General features: G+C 38.8%; 1 protein-coding gene across 1 annotated transcript; it reads right to left on the bottom strand.

The window, feature by feature from the left end:
* Positions 1-41: 41 nt before the first annotated feature.
* Positions 42-17107, bottom strand: ALDH7A1 (aldehyde dehydrogenase 7 family member A1). The gene is made up of 18 exons (XM_062599886.1): positions 16950-17107; positions 16557-16610; positions 15538-15603; positions 13726-13806; positions 11411-11534; positions 10064-10196; positions 9497-9541; positions 8462-8539; positions 7448-7545; positions 6735-6776; positions 5393-5487; positions 4373-4457; positions 3971-4077; positions 3096-3212; positions 2569-2666; positions 2327-2400; positions 1222-1297; positions 42-536 (listed from the first exon to the last, which is right to left on the bottom strand). The coding sequence occupies exons 1-18, from the start codon at positions 17055-17057 to the stop codon at positions 482-484; spliced, it is 1536 nt and encodes a 511-aa protein (XP_062455870.1). The 5' UTR covers positions 17058-17107; the 3' UTR covers positions 42-481.
* Between the last annotated feature and the right edge of the window lie 826 nt (positions 17108-17933).

Here is a 17933-nt window from a genome sequence, read left to right as displayed (position 1 = left end):
TGCTCCAAAACACTGTACAAGAAACTTAGAAGTCTGAAGAATCTCAAAAAACGTATCTTTATTTATGTATTGAAAAATAGCCCTGTACTGGACCCTCCTGTAGCACCAGATATCTGTAGGACATTCAGAAATGCAGTCTGAAGCATGGGCCTACTAGCAGTATATATCAGCAGACGGTGCGGGATACAGACAGCGTTGACACTGAAGCACAGAGATAAGGCAAGAGACGATTATTCAGGCCACCCGAAACCAAGTTTGTTTAGTTTCAGTCACCACTCCTTCTTCCCAAAGACTAAATAATTTGAAGGTTAAAGTAGTAATTTAATACACTGAAAGTGAAACAATTTTAGAGTAGCTGATTTCCTGACAGAATTATCATTGCTGCAGCTGAGTTTCAGATAATTTTCTTCACCATGAGGCTTAGAAGGTACATCATTCTGAAATGTTAGGAGAGTTCATGACAACGCCATACATAAGGTGGCTACTGAAACTTGATTCCTTGAGCCAAAGGTAAGTCCTTGCTGTAGTTGATTGTACTGGAAGAGAAAAAAGTGTTTAGAGAAGCAGGCTGGATCATCAAGATTATGTGGTCCATTTCCTACGTATAAGGCTTTTCATTGCTGTCACATGCATACAAAAAACTTCTATACTGTATTTGCCTGTTTAAATTATGAACTGACTTTATTTACTCCAGATTTCAATATAGTAACTACATACATAGAAAACCACACTGCCCCTCCACTCAATCAAAGGAGAGAACACACTCCTCTATTTTATTTCTTAATAACAGAATGTTCATATAGGAATATCCAGGTGGGATTTCTCACATTTGTAGGCATGCTAACCAAGTTAGTGCAGGTAAAGGCTGGGGACAGCAGGAGAGAACAGGAAAGATGGACCAGTACAGAGTAGTTGTCAGCAGATTCATGGAGAGATACCCAGCAGTCAACTAAACTGCTCCCCACCGGCAATAGTGGTCTGCTCCTGGCAGTTCCCACTTCACCTGCTTCCTGACAAGTTTCAGTAATTTAATTTTTAGCTGAGTTTACATCAGCTAAAGATGAGAGAAAAAAATCAAAATAAAACAAAACAAAAAACCAAAACACGCTTATCTTACATTTAGTGAAAATAACTCCCAGTAGTCGAGGATTTATATATTTTCAACTTTAACAAGTTTACCTGTAATTTGCATTTATTTGGAATTAAAAACTTCTCTCTTACCAAGTTGACCGTCTCATATAAAGTTTCCACGAATCACTTCCAGATTCTCTTCCTCCACCAGTGTGCTTTTCACCACCTGTAGAAAAAAACAAAAAGATTAACGAAAACTGGTAACTTTCTTGTCACAGAAATCTGAACTATTTACAAGAGGTGAGACAGTTTAAACACACACACACACACACACACCCCTCACACGCACACACTGGAAAACTGTTACATTTCCCTTGCAGTAAATGTAGAATAAATTATATTAATACCACCACACACCACTGACACAGCCAATTCTCTCCGTTCTTAATCCACAAAACTTCTGCCTGAAGTTGAAATTTTCATCACATTAATATTAGAGATTGCTGTTTTCAAGATGTTTTAAGTTGAGATGCTAGTACAACAACGTGCTGGTTCTCATACTGGTTAAGCACTTAGCTGAGTATTTCTTCCTTCTCTCCCCCTCCTCCCTTTCTTTGGTACATACAATGGAGAAAAAGGCAGATAAAAAAATTTTTTTTTTTTTTAAAGACTCTCTCATGAAAACACTTTACACTGTAATTTTTATACATACATGCAAACATACACCACAAATCATGCTCAAAACTGCCTCAATTAAAACTTTGATTTTAACAATTTTGAATTTAGCCTATACTCAGAACACCATTTCTGGGCTACATTTCCTTGACAGGTTAAAAAAAAAAAAAAAAAAAGAAAAAAGAAAAAAGAAAAGGTAGTACGTGGAATATTTAAAAGTCAAAACTAAGGGGTCTTTTTAAAGCTGAAACTCAACCATCTTTAGCCAATTTTCATTGTTTCCTACAGCAGAGTAATTCAAAATAAACTTCATTGATTTCATCAGATTTAGTCATTTACATGAACAGACTGAACCTTGAAAACTAACACGAGGAGATTTGAATTATACTAGCTTTACATTGGTAATGCTTTATTCTCATCTGCACTAGAAGCTTTTCTTTGAATGAGAAACTAAGGCACTAAAAAAAAATCATCTCAGAATCAAAATAAGAAACCTGAGGAATAGTACCTGGTCTCTAAACTTAATACTAGAGGATTTGATCATTTAAAGAAAAAAAAACAGATTGTTCAAATAACATACCAAAAGCACCTCCAATCTCAGCCCCACTGGTTGGGATGTTGACATTCACAATGCCACAGTCGGATCCTTTTGGCCTATGAATGAAGATAAAAACTAAATTAATGCTCAGGATCAAGAGATGCTCCTTCCTCAAAATGAAGGTTGTAAGATGTTCAGCTAGCAGCATGCATAGGTTTTACAAGAGACGTGAAAGACAGTGATCCTATGCTCTAAGAATATAAGAAAAATAATCTGAGCTATACCCAAGCCAGCGGAAAATCCTGCCCAAATCCTTGGTGAAGATGCTGCTGGAGAGACCTTGTTTTACTTCATTATTCCAGGTAAAAACCTCTTCTTCTGCCTAAGGAGAAGCATGTCAGTGGTTAAACTATGCCTATTCAAGGCAAGCAGCCAGAAAGAAGCACTGTGGGAAAATCCCCAATATGCTACGGCCATAACACACTATATTGAATGCTGCTTGACAAATATTTATGCACCAAGTCAGGGTCTCTGCAATTGCACAGAAAGACACAATCTACTCTCTGACATGAGCAACAAAAATCTATTCCTGTACAGACTCCCATTTTAACTCCAGTGCTCTCCAGTGAAGATTCATATAGTAGCTACACACTGATTTAAGCTATTACAGTGGATATCCCACAGCACAGAACAACAGTTACCGCTTCTTGGAATTGTCAGGACAATTGCATGAACATGACAAACCTGAAGTCTCTCTCAACATTTCTGTCACAATCTCTGACACCAGACTACTTTCCCCTTGTTATTTTACCTTAAATTTCAGTACATAAAGTATGGGGGCAAATGTCTCTGTGTGCACAATAGGTGCATTATGAGGGAGGCCAGTCACAATCGTCGGTTCAACATAGTTTCCAGGACGATTTATAACCTTCAAAACACATAAAAGAAGAAACAGCCAAGTTCAGCCAAACCAGCATTCTGCTTAGCCACCACTGTAGGGAGGGAATCCTTCACAGTGTCATTACTATAAATGTACCTAGCAATCAGAAACAGAAGGTCAGACAGACATCTTAAACTTTACTCACTTAAATATTTAAAATACAAAAGCCTAACTTAATCTGCTAGGTAGGCAATCAAATCTCAAACTCACCTGCTGATAAAAATACATCCCCCCTCCCTTACCTGCAGGCTGACTAGTAAGTCAGGAAGAGAAATTTAAAGGCATTAGAGTAAACCAGGTGCCAGTAAAAGATAATTCAAGTCCACAAGAATTAAACATCCCACATGATGCAGATGTGCAAGTGACTCTTTTGAAACTCCCTGATTTCTTCAAGATTGATATTGTGAACCCAGGGCCTGGGGACAGAACAGCCATTTTCCATTACATGCATCATATTCACCATTTGCACTGTTGTTTTTATTTTCATCATCCCGTGTGACTAGGGAACAGTTCAAGAAATGGAAGAAAGCTCATAAACATTTCCTGAAGAAGACGGTAGCTTCCAAGTAGAAAGCCATCATTACCTTAAAAAAAAGACCTCAATTCTGACATTCTCAGACTGGCTAACTTACTATTCTCTTAACGGCTGACATGACAAACTGCAGTACAATCTTTGCCTAAACCACCACCTTGCAGCATTTTTTTCTAGAACATTAATCATAGTAGGGAGAATAAAAATAAGTCACCTTCCCACCACAGACCACAGAGCCACCTTGTTGTTTTGCTTGTTCTACTGCATCAAGGTACATCTTCACCGCTTCTTTGGTATGAAGAGGCCCATACAGAGTGTCAGCTAAAAAGCAAGGATCCAAAGACATTCTTTCAGGAAAACTGTGTATTTTCCTAAATATTCTTATCATGACATTTGGGTAGCCATTATTTAATCTGTCCAGGATGAACAGTATTAGCTGGATTCTTCATCTCCCTTTCACAGTCTGTATTCTAAATGAAACTAGCTATCTTCATTCCCTGGTAAATTGCTTCAACCAGTAAAATTAGAGAGCTTTGATCTATAATCACTTTGGAATTTCAAATAAGGGAAACAGAAACACCTCTCCTAAAGCTATGAGTTAAAAACAGTTACTTACAATCCCATGGATCACCGATGCGGACCTGGGCATAGGCCTTCGCAAGCTTTGCCACCACCTCATCATGTATGCTTTCATGCAGGAACTAAACAAAATTGGGTAAGAGTGTTGTAAGACAGCTAAGCTAAGCATATCACTACTGAAGTACTGCTGCATTTTGTAGAGGGCAGAAGGGAGTGTGGCGGTAGTGCTGCTCATGTTCAGCAAATAACAGTTAGAAATAAACACATAAGCAAGGCCTCAAAAGAGCAGCAACACCATGAAATCAAATCATGAGCACTTAAAGAGAGGCAAGCACATAAAACCTCTGTTTTAATTTAACCCTATCTCAGATCAATGATAGCAAGATGTTTTGTAAACTCTCAGATTCAGTGCTTCGGCACTCATGCGATTCTTATTTCTGCAATTTGGGAATCATCACCTTTCCTATCTGCCCAAATTTAATCAAATCTTTTTTTGATTAATATTTACCCAGTCGAGCCATACAGAAAAGACTAAAGAGCCATACGAAGACATTATAACACACGTCAACTTGTTGAAAACGTGGGGTTTTTTTTTAAAAAAAAAAGGGGGGGGAGAGGGGCAAGCAACACACCCTCGCTTGCTGAAATCTAAACCCTGCACCAAAAGTCATAGCAGAAATGGGCAAACAAGCTCTGGCAATGAAAACAGAGAGAACTACAAAAAGTACAATGAGTTTTATTTTTGTGACTTTAGCACCAAATATATTTAGAAACATATGCACGAAACTGTTTAAAATTACAGCAGCATGACAAATTTCCATCTTACTTTCCTATCAGAATGTTTTCAGACAAAGTAGAAATGCATTTCAAAGACTATTGGTTGTTCTCCATAATATTAGGCATTTTTAAATTGATATATACATATATAAATTATATATTTTTATATATTATAAATAGGTAAATTTACCTAATAACTATTAGGCACTTCTTGAGCTTAAAATCTGGAATTAAGTTCACAGCCAGAGATACCCAAACCAGTCAATATACATTTACTCACCAGTCTTCTGGCTGTCGTGCACCTCTGACCCGCTGTTCCCACAGCAGCAAACAGAGTAGATGGGATGACTAGGTTCAGATCTGCATCTTCAAACACTTAAGAAAAGTTAAACATCAGTATGTCACTAAATTAATCAGATAACATGCAAATTGGTTTACGTGTTGAAGGTCCTCTAAGTTCACTAGACATTAAACAGAGTATAACAAACTGTGATAGGTTGATCAAGAAGCATTAGGAATAGTGGCACAAGCACACTAAACTAAGATGCACAATAACATCTCAAAATTCTTATTGAGTACTTATATACTTTGAATTAAAGCCAAATACAACTGGACTGTCTGACCTACTGAAAAGGACTTTTTTCAACAAAGTTTGTAAAGAACGTCAGCTTCATTTTTACTCAAGATCCTACAAGCTATTTCTTGCTGTTTCTTTATCTTGACCTCCTGTCACTGGCAAATGAACTCAGATGGTATTTAAAACAAACAAACAAACAAACAAAACAGAACACTAACATGTACAGGTGCATAATATTGTGAAATACAAATGAGAACAGCTGAACAAATTCACATGGCTAGAAGAGAGTAGGATGGTTTAAAGCGAAGCTACTATGTAAAAATCTCAAAGACATCATTCAGCTTAATTAGTCCCACTGAAATTCTGTAAATATCCAAAGTTACTATTAAATTTGGGAAGTCCAAGCAGGCCACCAAGTTTATGCCACCACTCAAAAGCCAATCCCATGAAAAGCAAGACTTCCAAGTGAAAAGGCAAACAATTTCTGAAGTATCAGAAAGATGAAACAGAAAACTAACACAGTAGAACAGCAATTTAAGTATTTAGTGAGTTTGGTTTTTCTTCTGCCATATTGCTCACTTTTACCACATTTGCATTATCTAGGAACTAGATGACTCCCTAAGTTACTTAAATCTATAAAATATGCTACTAGAATAAGTACTTGCATGCTTTGCTTTCAAGACAGTACTTAATCACTCGCAGTACTTCAATGTCTATTTACTGTCAACATATAAATAAATCCTAAAAGCTAAAAATGCAGTGATCAAGAGATCAGGCCTATTCTAAAGCAAAAATTTATTAGCAGCATTGTTCACATCCTATTACTGAAACCAACTGCCTCTCCCATTTCCTTCTTTCCAACAGTGAATATATGTTAAGAACTCAAATTGTAATTTTTTGTCTTAAAACACTACCCCTCCCTCAATACTGAAGACAGACAAAAAGACACATTCTACTAGGTACTTTTTAAATCCACAGTGTAAAAAAGGACAGTACTAACTTTCAAATAATACCTATGGGACTAAATTGTTGCAGTGCATATTACCGATAATGGCATTGTTTCCTCCCAGTTCCAGCAGACTTCGACCTGATGAAACACACAAAACACAAGTTATATCAATCACACACATATCCACTGCCCCTCATTCAGTGAGGTCACCTCTGACTACAGCTAGATTTCATTAAACATCTTTCTTTGAATACACAGAAGTTTTGTAAACTGAATTTTTAGCATCACTCTTCTGAATTGTAAATGTATATAATGCAAAAAAATCTGTTCAGAAAGTTTTAGGTTTAAAACTAGCACAAGTTAGAATCCAGCAGCATGGACTCAGGCCTACATATTCCAAATATTTGCAACAAAAATGTCGTCTCAAAGATCATAGCTTTTCTCCTGTACTCATATAAAGTAAAAGGGGGGTGAGGGGGAGATGAATTTTTTCCAGAGATTCCCAGAAGATAATAGATCCTAGCTGTCCATTTTGACAATCTCCACACACTTCCACTCATGGAAAACCCCACAAAATTAGCTGTTGGCCTGTGGATTTCTGGATGCTTTGAGAAAAATCCTGAACTGTGGTAGAATTAACTACAAAATGCAGTATCTAGCTCTGAGCACTTTCATCATTGTATTTCCACTGAGTTAAAGGAAATAATGTGAGACAATTTAAACAACCTGTACTTTTAAAATTCCCCGCGGATCCTCTACCTTTCCCAACCATGGAAACAAATGAAAAGGAAGGGACCTCTCCGACTCACCGAATCTCTCCTGAACCGTAAGTGCTACCTGCTTGCCCACCTTCGTGCTGCCAGTGAAGGACAACAAGTCCATTCGCTCATCTCTCGCCATTGCTGCCCTGTGGGAAGAGACATACCACCATGGTGAAGAGGAGCAAACAGCTGGAAAAGCCGATCACTCCTTACAAATGCAACCAGTGAGATCTTTTAAAGCCAAAGCTCCATTTCTGAAAGCAATAGGTGACAGAAGTCAGTAAAGCTTCCTCTTAGTCAGAAAAGCACAGGAAAATGACTGTTTTCCTCCTCTGCTTCATGGCAGATCACCAGTGAATCACCCATACTAATTTTGAAATTTAATCCAAAGTAATTAGTAAGACCAGTCCTGATTGTTATGTTTCTTAAGAAAATATGCATATCTATGACCTTTTGCAATAGTTACCATCTATTTTGTTTTGTCTTCTGTTGAAATACTTAGAAGATATATCTGAACACTCACTTGTAGCAGGAATCACCAGACTGCAATAATCAGACAGAAGTATTCAATTTGTACAGCTTCCAAGCACAGGTACGCATCCATGCATGAGTACATTGCCCTACACAAGCATGGAAAATGGGGATGTAATCTCCTATATAGGAGTGGGAGTTACTCAGAAAGCTTACTGGGCTACAAAGTGAAAACTCTTAAGAGTACACGAGTAGAATTTAGTATTAGCTATATTCCTGTGTTTTGAGTATATGTCCTGCATGGTTGCAAAAAGAAGTAGAATGTAAACTTAGTCACGGCTCTTCATCGAATTGGAATTTCTGTTAAATTGTTAGCAGCTGATCTCACAACCAGAGACAGCACACAGAGATATGCATTGTAAGTTTGCAGTAGAGCTCGTATTTCAGAGTAGCTGGTAAGAAATGACAGTAACAGGTACTTGCACGTACTGGCAACTCCTGGAAATTAGAGTAATTTTACAGCCAGAAGATCCTCAAAGAATATTCTTTCTCCTTTATCCTTCTTTACAAAACTCAAGAAATGTTACCTACCCAATTTCTGCTCCACCACAAGCCAGAGAACAGATTGCTCCAGGCACTTTGTTATCCTCTAAGACCTTGGCAATTATCCTAGAATTAAACACAAAAATTTCTGAGATTTCCTTCAGAAGCATATAAAAGAGAGTAAGCCCTTAAAATCTGTGTTAGTATGCACACGAACAAGCTGCAGATATTAAATAAGCAACAGCCTTGCAGTTAATTTTAATTCACACGCACTTGTACAATACACACTTTTCTCCTCAAGGATCTTGCTGTTGCAGCTACTACTCACACACACACAAAAAAATCAAATATGTCACAGAGAAGCATCTGATCAGCATATAAAAACCTAAGCCATCGTGTCTTTTTCAAGCTTCCATTAGAAAGAGACATTCATATAACTTCATAGAGTTATATAAAATACTCAGGAACAGTCTGGACCATGTTCTCAGTAATTAATATTAGAGCTAAAATATTTTAATTAGTTATTTGAAATGGGCCTATTTATATTTACCATTTAAATATAAATGTTATCTATAGCATGCGATAGATAAGCACTTAAAATGCTAATATAATAAACAAAGTGGTAATAAATCTACAGTACATATCACTACGATATTTATTCTTTACAGTTCTTCTCCTTTGTATTGGGAACAAGTTTTGAACCCTGGGAAAACATGCTGCAGTGTTACTCCTTTTGGATAATAAAGATTGTGTGGAGGCATCTTCAGTAGGCAGGTCTACACAACCAACCAGGAGAATGTCTTAAAAATAGGTGTTCATGTTGAGCTGATTCTGAAACACGAGTGTGCCATTGAAGGAAGCTGAATTTCATGAGCAGTTCATTTTCTACATGGAGACAGACCACACAGCTACCCTACTTCAACAGAGACATAGCACTCGTCCCAAGAAAAAACATTGTGTGTGCTGCTCCTGTTTATATAACAAGGGGAAAGGTTCCTCTCATCACCAAAAACTCTCAGACAGAACACTCAGAAGATAACTTCTTTAAAAAGCAAAACAGAAAAAAAATGAAACACAGCTCACTTTGTAACAGCTACACTAATGAGAGAAGTTGTAGGTGCACCTTTCCTAAAAGGAAAAAGATTAAAAAAGTTAAATATACTGATATGAATGAAATTATTTTCATTTTAATTTTTCAAAAGTGGAAAATATTCTCCAAGAATGGAAAATATTTCAAATATGCATTTCCCCCACCCCCCACGGTGAAGCAGATAGATCAAACAGAAAGGAAGGAGAAAGTAAAACAACCTATTTAGATTCTTAATCTTAGTTATACCAATTCTGAAAATATTAACTTTGTTTATTAGCAGTGCTCTAAGGCCCAACCTGGGATCTTCATTAACAGGCTACATAGCTAAGTCCTGGACAGGCCTGAGCCTCAATATCTCATAAAAGGAGCTATCACAAAATAAAATGAAGTTTTTTGATTACAAGTGAATCTAAAAATAAATAGATTCATTTCTAAAATGAAGCCTGTATGAGATGGAATTGTATCACAGAAACAATAGGTACTTGAGAATAATTACATGCCTGAGACAATAGCTCTGTAATTTTAAAGTACTTTTAGCATATTGGAAAGCAGTATCTTACCAGAGGCAAGCATTTCCACAGATCATTGCAATTGCGCTGTTCCACCCATAAACTGCTACAGGGAAATTGAAGGCCGTGATGATTCCTACTAACCCTACAGGGTTCCATTGCTCTATAAGGGCATGGCCAGGTCCTGAAAGCAGAGACACAATTGCAATTTGCATCCACCTAATGCTTTTTTTTTTTTTTTTAAAAAAAAAAAAAAAAAAAAAAAAAAAGAAAAGAAAAGAAAAGAAATCATAAGGCCTTACAAGCACAGCCAATTTTGTTGGCCTTCATTACTCGTTCATCTCTCGTTGTTGGCCTTCTTTCATCAGAGCATTAGCTTGCAGAGAGCTGCCCAATGGTTTATTTAGGGTCTCTGCACTAAGACAGGCAGAACTCAACTTCTGCCCTTTCTTTTCACAGCCCTTTGCAGACTTTTTTTTTAATGGTCAGAACTTAACAATCCATTCTGAAAATAGGGAGTTCATATACATGGAAATAATGTACATTTTTACAGACAAAACCAGATTGAATTCTGCTGCATCCAGAATACATTTTGCTAGCAGTAGTTTTTAATAAAGTATTAGGAAAAAAAGTAATACAGACATCTACTACAGAAAAAACAGAAATAGGAAAAAAAAAAGTCATAATTCACACATTATAACAGGAGCACACATGTCTGGTTGTACTTCTACTGAGACTGCATGTAAATAGTTCTGGCGTACAACAGCATCTTGGTGCCTAAGTTGTTTCCCAAAGCCTACGTTTAGGCCACAGAAACATACAATAGTTACTATCACAACAAAAGGACTCTACAAACCAGGTCCTATCATTAAAAAAAGAAAAGGGCTTCATCTAATTTTCAGGCACACTCTAATACTATGGTCAAGAATAAAATATATGCTGTAATAAATGTGTTCCACAGCTTACTGTAACAAAGTCAGCTAGACTGTGGAAAAGAAAAGTAATCACATAACTAATCAACAATCACTTTTGCTGTTTTAACTGTTCAGTTAACAGGAACGCTATTGTTTGCTAGGCAGCAACTGATAAAGAGGTGCTTAAGCACCTGCTTAACTTTTCACATATTTTCCTCCAGCACTTTTATTAACAGAAAAAGCAAAGAGAATCTAATGCTTCAAGGAGCAGAGAGAAAATCTATAGTATCTCTTGATATATGCCACAGAATAGATATTTTATGAGGTGACACTACTGCCTACCAGCAAATCTATTCCTAGACAACATGCTTCCTTCAGAACTCACAGTACAGAGATTTTTCTGCAGTACACCACTATATATTTGACATATTTTATCTCTATCCCTTCATTAATGCAAAAAAAAAAAAATACTGTGTATACTTACTTTCTGAGGGCAAAATAGGTCCACCAATCATTCGGGACAAACCAACAGCATAGTCACAGACATCAACATACTCCTGCACTTCCCCAACACCCTCAACAAAAATCTTTCCCATTTCTAAAGAGACCTGAAAACATTAAGAGCAAGATATAATTATCTTTTTTTCAAAATCCACATGCATTTCCAACATATTTTGTCTCCTGCTAGTGTCAGGTATATCTGCACACCAAGTAAGATCTAATACAATTTTGTTCACTAGAAAAGATACATCTCTTCCTGAGTTTTTCAGCTTAAAGAAATATAATAACCACAACAGTTAGATAAGAGTTGCATTCCCATAGAACAGGAGATACTCAACAGAAGAAGTCAAATGTAAACCACTGAAACTACATCCACAAGTAATGAGCCTCGTAGGCTTGGTTCAAAGCAACGTTGCATTTTCTTCAAAATATTTTCATTCATTTTGGTTCAAGTGTGAAATAAATTGAAGAAGAAAGATTAATCTGTTCCATCAAAACAAAATGCTCATTTAAATTTTTCATAAGTAAACTACAGATTTTACAACATCTCAAAGAAAGCTTGAGAGATCCAATTTTCAGAGACTGCTGAAATAGACTAGTCACCCTTAGTCTTTTAGTGACACAGGTTGTTTAATACCATTTTGTTTGTTTTTAGCTGAAGTTAGTTCTAAAACTAAAGTCTTCTGCTGAAGTATGCTAGATGTGCACAGCAGACTCATTGATCAGCCATGGGAACAAGCTTTCAGGTGATATCCCAAAAGTGAGGAAGGTTGAGGGCTGTACTTTGAAGAAGCCGTTAAGTGAGGAATCAGGTTCAAGGACTTCCACAAGAATTTATTCCCCATGCAAAGATTAGAATAAAGGTGACTAAATATACTACTTCTTATCTGCATAATGCCTGCGGTCCCAAAGCTCTGCTAGGCTACATAGCTCACCTAGAAAACTATGTCAGACCTCTGCTTCCTCCTCAAGAAGGGGAAGCCAGCTGAGAAGGGACTGGCCAGAATACCAGATTTCCTGTAAGAGATATTCTTTGGGAACAAGAAGTTGAGAACCTGAGCACCAGACTCAGACTCCAGGACATTTAGCCACCTCAAGATAGAAGGGCGAGCCCCAATCTGTGACCAGCAACAGAGGGGCATTGGACATATTTACCAAGAAAGAGATCACCCAATCTGTAAGACTGCCAGAAATGCATCTGGATAATTGACAAGGTCACTATAAGGCTAAGATGGAAACTTCCAACTGCATATGAAAAAATGAGTTGACATTCCCTTCCCTTTTACATCAGAGGGATTTTCACATCCTAAAGCTACAAGAGACCACTACAATCACTTAGTCTGAAAACCTGAACATTTAGTACACAGAACAAATGTTCAGCCACTACCATGGAATAGGCTCATCATCTGTTTGGGAAAACTATTAAGTGTGGTTCAGCAACATGCAATGTGGTTTGTCAGAAGAGCATACAGCAAACTTCTCTGTCCATACTCATCAGGGAATCTGGACAGTTTTCAAACACAAATGTACTTTCACACTCTAAATCCACCCCCAAAACTCTGCTAAGGATCCAACTTCAAGGGAAATATCAGAATAAAGTTTCGTAGGTTAACAATATAGGCTTGACTACACAGGGAGTTACTTGAGAACAGCTGTTTCTGAATAGCAGCACATACAGACAAGCTCTGTTAAAGAAAAGCAGCAAGTTCTGCACTTGTCTTCTTTATGTCCTTAGCAACTAGCAAGTGTGTTAAAGGAACAGTACTTCAACCTTTATATCCCACATGGCTCTGCAAGAAGATCTCATTAAAACCATCGCTCCTTCTGAAGTCCTAGATCTCCACATCTAAGTTTTCAAAATCCTGCAGATCACCAGAAAGAGCTCAAGGTTAAAAGTTCTGTATTAGAGGAAGGGTTTTTTCAGGACTTTTTTTTTTTTTTTTTTTTTTTTTTTTTTTTTTTTTTTGTACCAGACAGTGTCCTATCTGACAGGGAAGTAGGAAAAGAGCATGGCAACAGTTTTAACCATCTTCATAGCCAGAGTACAGGCTCAGAATGAATCATTCTTTTCTTATTTTAAATATGAAATAACATTTTTAGTACTGGATGACAAATAGCAGTCTACATGTTTCTTTTTCCTTTTTTTAATTAGAAGTCCTTCAGGAAAGCTAAAAGAACTAACAGAGGCTTTTGAATAATCACGAAGGTAAGTATTGCAGAGTGCCACACGAAAACCAGAGAAAAACAGTTTTGACATTTTTCTTCCCAAAAGTTAGGCTGCTTCTCAAAACACCTTACCAAGCTTCCTAGAACTTTGATTTTCTGTCTCAGGGCATCACCAATCTGTCGCACTATTTCTCCACGTTTAGGTGCAGGAATCTAGGCAAAATAAAAGCAAACAGAAGAATCTATTTGAGACTGAACATCTGTGACTTCTGCTACATACAGACTACTAATTGCTACCCCTGCAGCAAGAGCTGCAGTGATTGCTGCACTTTTCCCCCTATTTTCTCAACTCTTAGTTACTAATTAACTCATTTTTATCATGTAAACTGCTTAGAGAAAGTTTTGCGCCTCATCAAGACTGACAATGCTGAACACATTTACACCTGGCCAAAACCTCACTTCCATTTAATACTACCGGAAACATTCAGATTACTTGTTCTGCTACTTCTGTTCAGTTACAGTACCCACAATGCCCAAAACAATCAACTGGGCCTCAAGAAACATAAGCCTTCCTTTTTTTTTGTTTTAAATCACACTTTTTGGTTTCTGATCTCTTGCAGTATTTTCAAACTGTTTTTCAATACCACAATAGCTGCACACATTTTTAACACAGACTGAGAAACACAGCATTGTTTTTTACCTCAAAGCCCCAGCCACTGAAAAAATAAAAACACATACCAAATATCAATAGATGTTTTGATGAGATTATCAGTATATGTTAGATAACAATCAATAGATAGGATCAATAATAAGCCATGCACCTGCAATAGATTTTACAGGATTAGAAACCAGTGATGAACAGGCAGCTGGAAAGAGAGAAGTGAGGAATATATAAACCATGCAAGCTATCTTTCCATAGACAAAATTGTTCACATGAGCTCATTAATAACAACATAATTTACAAATTAAAGCAAACAGCTGTCAGATCGGGCTTTAAAGGATTAGACACATTGATTCTTTTTATTTGTTAAAATGCTTTCAGATTATTTCCAAACACATGAGCCTGTATGAACTCAGCAGCATTACAGTCACATATTTTAACAAAAAGCATGCACTAGCATATTCTGAGGGAGCTGAGGAAGCATTGCTGTTTGTCCTAAACTTTATTCTCTACACGCAAGAGAAAGTACTTTGATGAGTAAATACAGATACCCAATACTATACAAAATTCAGACTTTCAGCTTGTATTAAGAGCTGGCAGGTATCTATAGACATAAGCTTTTCATGGCCAGCAAAAAAAAAAAAAAAAAAAAAAAAAAAAAAGAAGAAGAAGCTGGCTGGACAGAGCTCATACAGAAAGAGTTTTAAGTATGGCTTATTAAGTAAAAATATTGCAACAATATCATCACATGCCATTGTCTGGTACAACAAGGCAGTGATAAAGTTTTGGAGTAACATAGCTGTTCTATGAAATATCAGGACTGAACTGATACTGGCCAAAAAGGCACGTTCAAAACCAGCAGACTTCTTCCACCCCATGAGAAAGGAATTATCACCTTAAGTTAGATATTCAAGTATTCTGCAGTGTTCTCACAGAAGGCAGCATGCTGCAACATGAAGTTAAACACACCCAGAGGGATAATTTGCTTACTACAGAGTTTTTCAGCTTCAGCGGACCTGCTGGCAATGGAATACGGGCACAGACCTAGGTAAACTTGCCAGGCTTTTAAAAGCAAACATTTTCCACAAGTTATTGTCCTCATCTTTGTACTTTAATGGTAACATGTAGGAGTTGTCTGAATTTATTTCTTGAGGTCCTCATTACAGATTTTTGCGTTAACATAATGTACAGAACATAAATGCATGCCCTCCTAAGGGGGCAATTTAATGGCCTTTACCTGCCAGAGAGAGATTTTATAAGATAAGTCAAACCTGTTAACTTACATCAGCCCAGATTTTCCAAGCCTCTTTAGCTTTCTTGACTGTTTCTTCATAATCCTCCAAACTAGCCTGAATGAATGAGCATGTCAAAGAAGAAAAGTGAGACAAAAATACTCACAGAAAAGATATGGTATACCACTTAAGCATAAGACATTCCAGTGGATAATACAGAATACCATCTTACAGGAAGTTATACCCTCTCATAGTCTGATCCTAATCCAGCATGTTGATTTCTATTGTGCTAGTCTAAAAGTTCCTTGAAGTAAGTTATTGTCAAATAAAAATGTCTAGGCAAGTATACCTGCTGCCTACACAAAATTAAAACTTAAGCAGAAATCTTCCTTCAGAGACAAAAGCTGCTCCATAAGAAATAGTTGTAATGGGGGCACCATCATACTCGATGTATCATATTTTAATCTCATATACCACTACTACTAAAAATAAAAAAGTTTGTGAGGACCAGCAGCTTCAGTGAATATTAAATGCTAATGGAATCCTTATTTAGGAAAGGAATAGGTTAACTATTCTTATACCAAAAATTTTCATAAATTTATCATGTGAATGTCACATTGCTCCTGCTCACACCTCTTCCTGACCACATAGCTTCACTGAATGGCAGTAATTCTACAACTATTCTGCCTACTCCAACTCCCTCAGGAAACAAATGTAAATGGACAGTAGAGACTTCTCTCTTCCCAACATCTGCGAGACCATGGAAGAAAAAAAGATAACAGACTACCGCTTCTTTTCAGAGAAGTCAGAGACTCAGTTCTAACACATAGACTGGCTCCTGGTTGATGGATCTGCATTGTGATCCAACAGCTTCTAGATCCCTGGAGTCACCAACCTCAGGAGGTTTGTGCTCTTCCAAATCTGGTTGAGAAAAGGACCAGCTACCAGAATAACCAAAACTTCTTTGTTCTAAGCATTGGGGTTGGAGTACTCTCCCTTCTCACAGAGCTGTCAGGCTTTATTCTCCAAAACCCCCTTTTCAGGGCTTCTCTCTGGTGCTGGAGGCTTACCTGGCGGACTCTGGCAATGGGCTCATTGTTGGCGGGGCAGTACGTTGTCACCACCTGGAAGCAGACATGCAAGAACAGAGATGCTGAGCATCAAAAATACATAGATAATGGGAAATGCTCAGGTATTTATGGAATAAAGAGAGCATAACTACTGGATACTATGCAAGAGAAGCCTGTGTTTTTGTAACACAACTACATACAGTAGTCTGATGCCCCAAAAAATATTTGAATCGGGAAAAAATACACCGTCAGAAGAGCCTAACTTTGACGTTAGCTCCCGGAGAGTAAACTACTGCCGACGAGGGGCCGCTAGGCCAGCAGGGCGGGCCTGGGGCTGGGATCCCGCTGAGGCCGGGGCCTCCCGCCGCCGCGCAGCCCCCGGCCGCCACGCACCTCGCCGCTGCCGCCCCAGCGCCCGTTGTAGACGCCGGGGTTCTCCTCCTGGAGGCCCAGCTCGCGGAGCCAGGCGTACCGCGGCTGGCTGACCAGCAGGGCGGCCATGGAGCCGGCGGCGCGGGCGCGGACACAGGCCGCGGCCGGCGGCAGCAGCGCGGCAGCAGCGCGGCGCAGCCCCAGCATCGCCAGCGGCCGCGGGGCAGCAGGGGGCGGGGCACGCCGCGAAGGCCGCCCCGCCCCGCCCCCTCGCGCCGATTGGTCAGGGCGCGGCCCCGCCCCCTCCGCCCCCGCCGCGCCCTCTCGGGCGCTGCCCCCCGCCCTGGAGAGACTCAAATACAACGAAGCGTCTTTAAAGCCTCTAATCCTCCCTCAGTCCATCCCCCCCAAAGGACCCCTGCACAGGGGGACAGCAGCAGAGCTAGTCCCGCCGTGTCCCCATTACCCACCCCGGGTGCGCCGCTAGGCTCTCCCTTGTACTTGCATCAGACATCAGACAGGCTTTGCAAACGCGCAGCCCTCCCTGAGCGGGGATGAAGGTAGGAAGGTCGCGGTGCTGAGGGGGGAATCTGGGGAACCACAGCTACCACCAGTTCACCCGCGAAGTGACTTCATTAGCGGAGGTGAGAACAAATCTTTCCTTCACTTCGAAGAAGCAGAGCCTGTTTTTTCAGGACGACACTAGAATGATGGCTGCACAGCTTCAAAGAAGAAGCAGCTCGATTCCTTTCTAAAATAGGATGATGAAAATTAGGCAGCAAGTTCTCTGGGCCGCCCTGGTTATACCTCTCTTCAGCTAATACCTACTGTTTTTTCTAGACAAGAATATTTTTCTAGCAACAGCTGGAAGATCTCTCATGCTTTCCACTCCAGGAGTTGGTAACTGATTCTCTTGCACTTACTGAGCTAGAAAACATACAAATAAGAAAGTGAGTAGACAGAGAGGGGTTAGGAGAGCTCATGTTTTCTTTAGACTGTCTAAAG

The sequence above is a fragment of the Rhea pennata genome, chromosome Z (assembly GCF_028389875.1).
Source record: "Rhea pennata isolate bPtePen1 chromosome Z, bPtePen1.pri, whole genome shotgun sequence".
Lineage (NCBI taxonomy): Eukaryota > Metazoa > Chordata > Aves > Rheiformes > Rheidae > Rhea > Rhea pennata.
Note: the sequence above shows the minus strand (reverse complement) of the source record. Positions and strands in the feature narration are given on the sequence as shown.